We start from the raw sequence: 11,802 nt of genomic DNA on the forward strand, positions 1-11,802 counted from the left end.
CAATAATTTAATTCAATAACTGATTAATATAAATGTTTAATAACCATAAATGTGATATTTTTTATTTATTATTAATATTATTTGAGAGAAAAAGAGCTCTGTTTTTAATACATTTTTATTTATGAAAAACTGAAATTATAATGATGTCAATGAAAAAACAAAATAAATACTTAGAGTTCAATACTTTATAGATAAATTAAATTAATATAATCATTCATTTTTTTCAAATTATTCTTTGAAATTTTAATATTTATTTGTTTTTCAAATTAATTATAATTTTAAATGCTCAAAATCATCGTTACACCATTATCACATGCATAGTTATACAATCAATCAAATAAATAATCATCACATTTTTGACTACGTTAATATATTATAATTTGATTTTTGTGTATTTTTCAATATTACTTATTTACTAATCTAGTCTAAGCTTACATAAATAATTATTATTTATTATAAAAGAAAAATTAAATACCTACAGCATGAAAATATTCAGAAAAATTATCATTTCTACTTTCATGAAAATAAAATAGTTAAGGATTGGAATTTAAAAAATAAAATAAAAGAATAGTATACAATTATCTATCAAAAAAATACCAAATATTAACAATAGTTAATAATTCTCTATAAAATATATCTAAATATATTCATATAATTCAAAATCGTTTTTAAGTATTAACTATTAAATATTAAATTTCTTTTTATGTTCAGTCAATATCCTTATATTCAAACTAGCTCATAATAAATTTCAAATTACATATCGAATAATAAGGTAAATTAAAACTGAATTTCCAACTGTATAGTGTAGTTGTAATCATTTGTAGTATTTGTTTCTTTTATTAAAATTTAAAATTTAAATAGACTATCATAAAAAATAACATTTTAATAAAATATAAGATATTTTTGTATTATAACTCAATATATAGAATACGAAAGATTATAAATATCGTAGATTATAAATGTCATTATAATTTTGTATAAAACCGCATAAAAGTGACTTTTAGTAAATCAATAACTACTTCACAGAAATTTAACGAAATTTTTTTAGTTGGAACTTAAAGTGTCGTAAAATCAATAATAACATAATTTACAGTGATGTACGTTGAAATTTAATTTTACATAAAACGTGAATTCACCATATTTAATAAACTCGATTTCCAAAAGTAACTATATGCGTTATTTTATCCAATTTTGCCCATTAACTAGAGAAATTATCTATGTAGACTTTTTATATTACATTTATTTGAACAAATTATAAAACTACTGTGTAATTATGTTTTCTAAGATCGAATTTGTAAATACATTAATAGTTGAAATTTTTGAATAAATGTATGATGTTAAATATTTACCGTAACCTATAAATATTACTCCAACAAATTTTACTATACAATATGCATATTTCAGTATTCAAGTATAATTGAAAAATTAAAGGATTATTAGATTTGTGTTGCATGAACAGTATACACTGCGGTAGAAATTGTCTTGCCTATCTAGGTTCATGGACCCCGTAGGGTCTTACATAATAACTTAAGAGTCTATGAAATAGTTCCAAATTTTTTGTTCGAATAATAAAAAAAAAAATGTTCATAAAACATATTGGTAACATAATGGTAGAAATATTTTTTCCAAATGAATGTGTAAAGATATTGAAATATTAAATAATAACCAAAACTAAAAGACTTTTCTTTTCAAACGAGATCCATTGTCATACTATATACCATAAAAGTGTACGTCCTTAATTCAGAAAATATTAAGATTCACTAGTACACAGTATTATAATGTGTTATAATATTCAAAAATATTTTGTATTTCAATAGTACATTTTATGTATTTGTACCTTTCGCGCGAGACTCGCTGATTTCGCAGGTGGGTTTTGTCCCATTACACGGACGAGTCTCCTCTAACACTACTTTATCAACGCATTTCGTGTAATTTTCACCGGACACAAGTAACAATCGTGCTTTTACCGATACACCTTGACCACAAGTTGCATTGCACGGGCTCCACATGCTCCATTCAGTCACTGGACATTCTCTAATATGACCAGACTATAACAACATAATATATACATAATAATTAACTAAACACAGAAAACCGTAATTAATTAATATTTTTTTAAGAAATTGTTTAATGTACTGTATTTACAGTAATATTATTCATGCTATATTCGAATCAAAAGTATTTTATCTACCTTATTTATTTTTTTGAGTATTAAAATATCTCCAACCCCTAAACCACATACAAAATAGGTATATTTAGTCTTGTTAAAGTAATTTTGCGTATGAATTTTTATTAAAATAAAATATAGAAAATGAAAATAATATATATATATATATATATTATTTTTTAATAATTTATTATTAGGTTATAATATATATAAAATATATTTTATATATATCATAACCGAACAACCGTTTGCGAGTAATGATATGATTACTCACAAACGGTTGTTTTTATGTCGAAAATACTTGAAGCTGTTCTATTAAAAAAATTGATAAAATATTTAATATAATATTAAGCTCTTACTGGAGCATATATTAAAAATGTACTTTTTTGTACCAATATCCTGACCATACAAGACACGTTTAAACATTCGAACTTCGGATATGTAATATGCTACACAACATTTTAGAAAATACTTTAAAAAAATATTGAACTACGAATTCAATTTACCTCTTCAGGGACTTTAGTGCATGCGGGTTGCATGCATTTCTTCTTCATGACAAGATTGATGTGGCGACATTTTTTGTAACTGGTTTTTTCTAAAAATTGTCTTGTACGGAACATAAATCCAATTCCACAAGACACTGAACATTCAGACATTGGTGTCCAATCAGTGGTGTTGCATTTAGAATCATCAACAAGTAGTGTATCGTCTTCTTGTTCCGTCTCACCACTGATAAAAAATTTAAAAACAATCCGTTAATAATTTATAAATATTTCCGAATAAATTTAGAAATTAATCAGTATTTAACTCTTAACTCCATTCGAAATAATGCAAAATAAAAATGTGTCATCGTATAAAATTAAAAACAGTTGTATTTAAGAAGGATAGCCGTTTTACTGGAAAATCTATTGTTATTTAAGCCCAATAGGGACAGCTGTTAAAATATAATGAAGTAAATATTTATGAACCTGTATTATGAGGACATTTTGAAATAAAATTAACATGAAAAATAAAAAAATATATTTTCCTTAACTATAACTGTACTTATAAATTAAATTACGATTTCATTTTTATTTTTAATTTATTCTATTTTTTTTTTTTTCACTATGCGCTGAATACTAATTTGTAAGCATACATTTATTTTCGGGAATGTTTATAAGTATGTTCAAAATAAACTCTTAACATTCCTTAGAACATAACTACTTTTCAAACTTGAATCGTGAAGTATTTATTTCTCCATAAATCTAAAGTTTAAAATAGTACATTATATACATATTCACTTTTCAGCGACACTCCAATTGTAAAGTAAAATACAATAATTTTAGCATATTTAGTGCAATCAAATATCATATTAGTATAAGGTTTTATTATGATTAGAAAATATTTTCATTTGTTCTCGTCTTATCTCTAATGGCTAAATATAATTAGATATTTAAAATAAACTTAAAAATCATTACGGGCAAATTGGTACTGAGGACAAGCACATTTCTTTTGACACCAATTGTCTATCGCAACCGGAAAGCTTGGCAACAGTTTCGTTTAAATATTTTCGGGTTCTCGATCTGAGACCTTTTCCACATGATACATTGCATTCACTCCATTCAGAATATTTCGAAACTGCGCATTCCGCTGAATATTAACAAAAAAAAAAAAAAAAAATTAAATTAAACTAGAGATAATATATATATGCGAAAATTAAACGCATTTTCTATTTTCAAATAAAACATTTCCTACGTTTTAATACGTCTTGTGAATTTTCCGATACGGCAAGTTCGTCTATTAAGTCGGTGATGATTTTGTCCGAACAAGACTTCGGTATGACATTAATTCTGTTCAAGTGCAAACGCGCTAACGGATTTATTTCGTTTTCCAATTCGTTAAAAAACGGTGATCTCTGATCATCCGGATACATCGGAGTTATGCGATAAATACGTTCATGTGGCAGGGTTTCTTGATTATGCGACTGAAATCAATTGAGAAACTCATGTTTTTCATGTATATATAAATATATATATACTTAATAATATAACAATTCATAGTTACGCATTATAAGTAATGCGATTTAATTTCAATAATACTCTTTATACCTTAAGTTATCTTGTTGAGTTTAATGAAATTTAGAAATATTTCCAAAAACTATAAAATTTAAATAACTATATGGATGAAAGAAAGACAATTTTGGCAATTCTTAATGTTTTAAAGTTTATTATAATACATCGCAGTTTTGTGGACGTATACAAAATGAATTTCGAATGAAAAATAAATCGTACCTATAGTTATTATCTGTACTGATTTTGCTGTAAACGTTTGTGCACGTTTCAATGCACTTAATATATTAAATATAAGTATTGGGATCAAAACATATATTTAATTGAGAACAATTTTTCATTCCATAATCAATTTTTTTTAAATATTGTACGCGTAAAAAAAATAATAATTTAAAACTAATCAGAGCATTTTACAGTACATTTTTTTAAATTACCATATTAGCATTAAATTGATATAAAAAATTTCTCATGGTTTTTGCATGATCGAAAATTACTATTGAATACAATTTAAAAATCGGAAAAGTCAATATACCTAGTAATTTTCCCTGTATTAGAAAAATTAATTTTAACATAGCATTTCTAATTGTCGTCACATACTTATATTTAATTAAAAAATTTAAGTGATTCTGTGATTTAAAATAATTTTAAATTATTATTGTGTGCAAGACTAATCTTAAAAACATTTTTCGGACTGTTCAGATTCAACACATTCATACGTACATATATTCTATGTATCACACCAGTTTTCGCTGTTTCACTTTTGGCCTCTATTTAAAAATCATAATATAAATGAAAAAATTAGCTTATATCATATGACGTCGATATTGATTGAATAAATTAATATGCAAATTTGTGAACCTTTAAGTCATAAGAACATAGAAGAATTAACGTTGTACTTTAGCAATCTAGAATTGTTTACTACAAATAACAATACGATGATACATACTGATTATTCATTATCATTTAAAATAATGTATAATCAAGGTTGAAATAAACATTATGAAGTTTTTCGTCGGTATAATTGTATGTCATTTGAGTATGACGTCTTTGCGTGGTTTAGAGAATCACAAAAAAAAATAAAACATCATATCGTATTCCTGTAAAATATAATAGGTATTGATGTAAACTTTTTTTTTAAGTAAAAATTATTTTAAAACGATGATTGAAAATGCAAACGGCTAAATATTTATAGGAATCATTCTAAATCTGAAATTTATCAAATTCTATGGAACCACTACTATTTATTTCTTATACAATGACTATAAGAGTGGTATAATAGACGCATAGTAGTTTTAGAACATGTATACATATTTTCATTCTAACGTACGTACGTTTCAAAATTATTGTGTTGAAATTTTAAACCACATTAGTTTAATTCGACGAAACACTGCGAATACATTACTCGGTATTTTGTTCATGCAAATTAACCGTTTATAAATAGGAAATTATAAATGCATTTTATAAATTACAAACAATAATTTATTGACATCGACAAATTTCCCTGGAGAAAAAAATTAAATAATTAAAGGTAAAATTTCAAATAAAAATGATTCGTTTCAAGATATTTGTGGTAGTGTACAATTGTATTTATATTGTTAAACAGAAAGCTGTTAAAACTTAACGATTTAAAAACCGTTTTGTAGTAGGAAAGAGTAAAATCACAATCCTCCTCTGCTGTATTTTTCACAAAACTATTTGTGAGCAATATACTCGTAAAATGAATAAGTCCGATGTACAACCTCCAAATTGAACCGCCGGTCAACAGTACAACTAATTTACATATCACCTATAACCGGTAAAACACAAATTGTTACCATGTATGAGCGTCCGCTGTCCGTGCCGACATCGTACACGTACAAGTCTAGTGATCTATTTTGAGCCCATTGACAGTTCTTCTCGCATAAATTATGACTGTTGATGCCCACTATCCAATCAGGAGACGGACCTAAAAACAAATGCCGAACATAATATTGTGTTTACGACCTATGATCAAATCGTATGGTATGCATGAAATACCGTATATGTCACCAACGTTATTATCAACATTATACATTATTATCGATATTTTTACCGAGCATAGAAGCCAATGAAACGTAGTGATGTTTCCTGTCCACCCGGAATTTAGACGTTGCGTTTTCGTTCACTCGTGGATACCATAAACCGGCGGCTTTAATCAAAGTTCTCAAATGTTTTTTCTAAGAATAAAAAAATAAATTAAACATAACGCCGTACGTAGAAGCGTAGAAGTAAAATGTATGTTTTCCGAGAAAATTAGTGTTCAGAAATTAAAATTAAAAAATCTAAGCTCAAAGGTTGGATATGTGAAATATGAAATAATTAGTAGCGAATACCGTACAAACGTTTATGAATTTAGGTTAAAATCAGAGATTTTAATTAGGTTGTTTATAAATAGGTAAATATATCATTAAATTTAATTTTTGCCATACAACAAAATTGAAACTGGTAGAATTTAATTTATAAATAATTGAAGAAAAAAATCTAAAAGCTTTAAATCCAACAATTTATGATTAAGTATGAAATAAAACAATAATTAATAAATTGCTAATACTCGTAAATTAATGTAAAAATTAATGAATGGCGATTTTATTGACTTTCTATCAACCTGATGATGAATTTTCGATTCGAAACCGATCGTTCTTTACAAATATAATAATATTTCTGGTTAAACATTTATTTATTTTTTTTATATATAAACAATTTATTTATATATATTTATATGAAATAATAATAATTAGCAAATGCTTTACAAATAATTTCAGTAGTTCCTGTGTAATTACAGTTTGACATATTTTCCTAATATATTTTAAATACGTACCTATTGACTACAGCCAGACACAATAATATTAGTATATAAACAATATTATTTTTAATCGCTTATTTATTTGATAATCCTTGAATTATGACTCTGCGGTGCGGTGCTTACCACACATTTACATATTATTATTATGTATTATTGATTTAAGAAAAATATTTTAAGATTTTCATATAAGTAAATATTAAATGAAAATTTTACTTTAGAATTCAATCTATGGTATCATTTGTATACGAGTTAATTCGTTAATGAATTATAACGAGAGTAATTTTGGTATAGATATTTACCACCAACAAGTTAACAGCTACTGTTTACGTATTATAGAAATTTCGAAAATCAATTTGTTAACACTATCAATTTTTAAATTGGTTTCATTGTTATGTTAGTTGTGTATGTATGTTATATTATGTTTTATCGAAATATGTTATTTGTTCGGAACAGAACAGTAAAATTAAATTTAGATTTTCAGCTATTTTCTTGTTTATTTTTTCTCTACTACAGGTGTCCCGGTCGACAAACGATGTTTATCCTTGTGATTGAATTACATAAAGTACTAACTGCCTAGAAGAAGTATATGAATAATAAATAGAGAAATATAATAACATTGAATATTTTATACACATACAAATGTTATAAGTTAAGTTAGAAAACACATATTATGCAACATAATAATCATATATAATATATCATATAATCAATCTTATATTCATGTTTCTCTATACATTTATGTATACTGAATATTAAATAAAAAATAAATATTTGTATAATTTTGTTGTAAAAAATTTACATCTCTAATGCGAACCTGGATGCGATTTCCATAATCACTATACAGATACATAATAATTTATCGTAAAATATGGTCCAGTGAGTAGAAACGTGTACCTGTTGCCTTAGTTCGGATTCCAAAATTGCGGTCGAACCCCACTCGGCCAACTGTCTGACGCCATCGGTAGCCCATTGGCCTTCGGCCCAAAACGAATAGTTCTTGTCGTGTGTTGCTCCAATAATGTCACTAAAGTGTGTGAGCCATAAAGCCGTCGGAAAATCTTTCGGATGAGTTTTCGACGACCATAGCCCTTCGAATTTCATCTACGATTTTTGTGAATTTTTGAAATAAAACCAAAAAGAATTTCAAATGTACACATTCCGGTAAGAATATTTTTGTATTTTACGTTATATCAGTTGAAGAATACTTGATTCATACCTCATAAACAGCTTCGTCACAAGCGCAACAAGTTTCGTCTTCAAGTGGATGATTTGGTTTAGGTACGGTTTCAAAAGACATTTCGCAAAATTCCTTGAGCAGCTCAATTTTCTGGTTATTATTATGATAATTTCCATAATTTAGTAAAGCCCTGGAATATATTTAGTATTCAACAGTTCAATTTTTAAACAAAAAATATAAGCCCAATAATTATGTTAATTATTAAAAAGTGAATGTCACACACTCGTTATTTTGACATTTGATAAAAAAAATAATAAAAAGTTTTACGTAGAATAATTTTATACAGTCATGTTAATCGGGCCATACCTTATAACTAAGTGTTGGGATTCTTGTAGGTGCCCTTAAAAAAGATTATATTGTAGGAGGATAATTTTTGAAAATTCGTCTAACTTATTAAACAACACACTTTTGAAATTCGACAAATTTGTTGTTTGATAGAAAAATGTCATTCATTTTATTTTCACATGGGCCCAAGTTAGTGGCACTGGTAGCCAGGGACGGCGCGAGGGGGTAGGCAATAGGGACAGTTACCCAGAGCCCCGCGCCTTAAATTATAATTAAGGCCCCGCGGTTCTGATTTAACTGAACTTAAAATGTTTTATTAATATAAATTAAAGGACCCAACATTTATTTTGCCCAGAGCCTCGCAAACTCTAGCACCGTCGCTGCTGGTAGCCCCTCATTCTTTATTTGTGAATCATAAGACACCTGCGCCATAATATAATGAAATATTACCCTAAACCAATATGATTGAATCTGTGTTTCATTCGAAAGCGTATTTTGATTATCACCTATACATTTTTAACCACGACGGTACATCAATATGCATCGAAACGTACCGAAATCAGTTTTATACGAACAACATGATATTAACCTGATGTACACACAACCACTGCCGGCTTTTGGGGCCGACCACATAAAACGCAATTTCCGCATTTTGGCCGCTGGTTCGGATTGAACAATAGTGTTTATGCACTCCGGATGGAATGTCGCACCGTTGTCTTGCGATAATAGCTGTAGTGAACCCGAACGGTCCGGTGACATTGGATCGCCACAATCCTCGTCAACACCACCGCCGCAATCCCGTTCCACGGTTATCAGAAACGAATGGAAATCAAAAATTTTACTGTCAATCGTCACTGCAAAAACAAACATTATTACCGTGTATTACAGTGTATTAAGTGCATACGGCGTAGGTGATGAGGGATCGACTGCAGTTTATATTAACACGATATTACATCGACTCGGCTTATTGACGCGTAAAAATACAAAATTTATGGCTGACTCGGACAGTGTACTAACAATTAGTATTTGGTCTGTGTACTTGATAAATAGTGATAGTAAATAATTTTGAAAATAATGGGGTTTTTTTTTTTTTTAAGTGAATAATCTTTAAGCTAATGGCGTCATTCGAGGGGGTGGGAAAACTTGTGTATTTGCCACAGTCCAGAGTTTAGCTATTCCGAAATCGGCATATCAACAAACTGTAAATGGGTCTTTTACAAATCCATTGATACGCTGTGAATTAGAAAAACGAGACGTGCACTGTATGGATACTTATGTACAAAGTAAAAATCGTTACATTTTTTTAACCGATTTAACGTCCCCCTCCATACACGTTAATCGGCACTGTGGTAAAACGAGCGAGTTGGCGATTCAATAAGAGCGTGTCGACCGCCCTGCTCCGGAAGAAACCGAAACGACGCCACTGCTTTAGGGGTGTGCGGGGGAACTTTTCCGCGTCCCGTTCGGGATCGGGATGAACACAAGCATAACGGCCACTCACCGATGTACATCGAATGCGGTATGTACTTGTCCGGGGTGCCGAAAACCGACATCGAGAAACCGTCCCGGGGCCGTGCCGAGTGCCTGGCCGCCGTCAGCGGTCCGAAGCCGCCGCCGTTGTCCTCGCAGCCGCGGCCGACCGACAGCAGCGCCGTCCACCAGCACACGATCGCGGCGGTCTTGGACCACATCTCGCCGCACCGGAACCGCGCGTGTCGAATCGACGGCGGACGGTTATACCGGTCCAGCAGCTCTCGGGATTGCGTCGCGCGAAACGGCACCGCGTATCGACTGCGCGCGTTAACTGCGCACCGGTCCGCGAGAGTACCGAAAGGTTAGGTTAGCCTAACTAATAAAATAAACTAATAAAAGGTCCCACGGGGATTAGGTTCTGCGCTCGAGACACGACGTGTTCCGCGAGTATTACGCGAGTCCCGTAACGTTACGCTGTCGCGACTACCCGTACACGCCCTGTACGACGTACGGCGCGCGCGAGCAATACAACTGCTACACGTGTAAAACGTTGTTTTTACGCTTTTATCTGACCAAGAACGTATGACGTGTACGGACGAACCGGACACTTCCGGCGTCAGCTCTTTATCCGCTAGATAAGAACCGAGCAAAATCCAACAATATTTTCGTTATCGTTTTGCCGGGGACGTTGGACCGCACGTTCTAAACGACGCGTCGCGTCCAACAATGATAATGCCAACAAGGAACAACACGGTTTGTGTTCATCGTGCCAACAGGGAATTTTCATTTCAAAAACAACCTAATGAACGGGTACGCGAACGACTATGATAACGGCCGAAAAACGTAAAAGTCGTTACATTTGAAACGGTTTGTTTTAATAGTGCGCCAATATATATATATATATATATATATATATATGTTATTTAAGATGAAAAACTTCTGTCTCGAGAATAAAATTGACACTTGCGTACATTACGATCGTGTATAACTCATTTAAGTTAATAATTCTACAATTTATCGCCCACCAAGACCAGTGATTTGTAATTGTTCGTACATTACGTTGTATAATAATAGTAACAAGAATAAATACGAAATAGTAAAGGTCATGTAATCGGCAGGGAGGACGTTTGATGAGCGGTCAAGGTTTAGGTGCCAACAGTGCCATAACTAGACTACTCGAAGCATGTGTGCGAATCAAAATCTTGAGGTCGCTTATAATTGTACATTTTTCAATAGCAACTAAAAATATTTAATTTTTAGAAAGGAGAGGGATTTTTTAAGTTAACATTTTGAATAAAATACGACGCTAAATACCAAAATAAGCATGATAGTTCATTATCGAAATAAATAATTTACTGTAAACTATTATAGCAAGAGTATCAAAAAATGTATCATAGTTATCCTCTATCTATATTACTACACAATACTTGAGGTACATTACTAGACGAAAATTACTAGTTTACTAAAATATATTATCATTAAAAACATGTTACACAAAAGAAAACGAATAAATAAATGGGTGTTGGTGAGTTGATTCGCGAGAATTTATTTATGTATTAGTTGATTCCTGGGTTAATTTAAGGTAGGTTTGAATTAATTACCAATAGACGAATAATTCAGCCTTTTAGTGTTGCCCAGGAAGCACCACGAAAAGGTTGGATGTAAGAAGGCTCGATGTATACAAGTATTATACCGTATAAGAATTGATCATCAATCGTTATAATGCTATATATCTCTATATTTGAACTCTTTACCAATTAATTTTGAAGAA

General features: G+C 30.2%; 1 protein-coding gene across 1 annotated transcript in view; it reads right to left on the minus strand.

Annotated features, from left to right (window-relative positions):
• The window catches only part of LOC112688917 (spondin-1-like), a 13,706-nt gene extending 3,113 nt beyond the window's left edge, over positions 1-10,593 (minus strand). The window contains exons 1-10 of the mRNA XM_025562378.1: positions 10,060-10,593; positions 9,148-9,412; positions 8,253-8,403; positions 7,931-8,137; positions 6,287-6,410; positions 6,030-6,160; positions 3,902-4,130; positions 3,625-3,796; positions 2,674-2,896; positions 1,838-2,048 (exon numbers count right to left, since the gene is read on the minus strand). Of these exons, the coding sequence (XP_025418163.1) occupies positions 1,838-2,048; positions 2,674-2,896; positions 3,625-3,796; positions 3,902-4,130; positions 6,030-6,160; positions 6,287-6,410; positions 7,931-8,137; positions 8,253-8,403; positions 9,148-9,412; positions 10,060-10,249 (1,903 nt within the window). The 5' untranslated portion in view covers positions 10,250-10,593. The remainder of the gene's footprint in view (positions 1-1,837; positions 2,049-2,673; positions 2,897-3,624; positions 3,797-3,901; positions 4,131-6,029; positions 6,161-6,286; positions 6,411-7,930; positions 8,138-8,252; positions 8,404-9,147; positions 9,413-10,059) is intronic.
• Positions 10,594-11,802: the final 1,209 nt, after the last annotated feature.

This window comes from Sipha flava, unplaced genomic scaffold (genome assembly GCF_003268045.1).
Source record: "Sipha flava isolate LNK unplaced genomic scaffold, YSA_version1 0_pilon_pilon, whole genome shotgun sequence".
Classification (NCBI taxonomy): domain Eukaryota; kingdom Metazoa; phylum Arthropoda; class Insecta; order Hemiptera; family Aphididae; genus Sipha; species Sipha flava.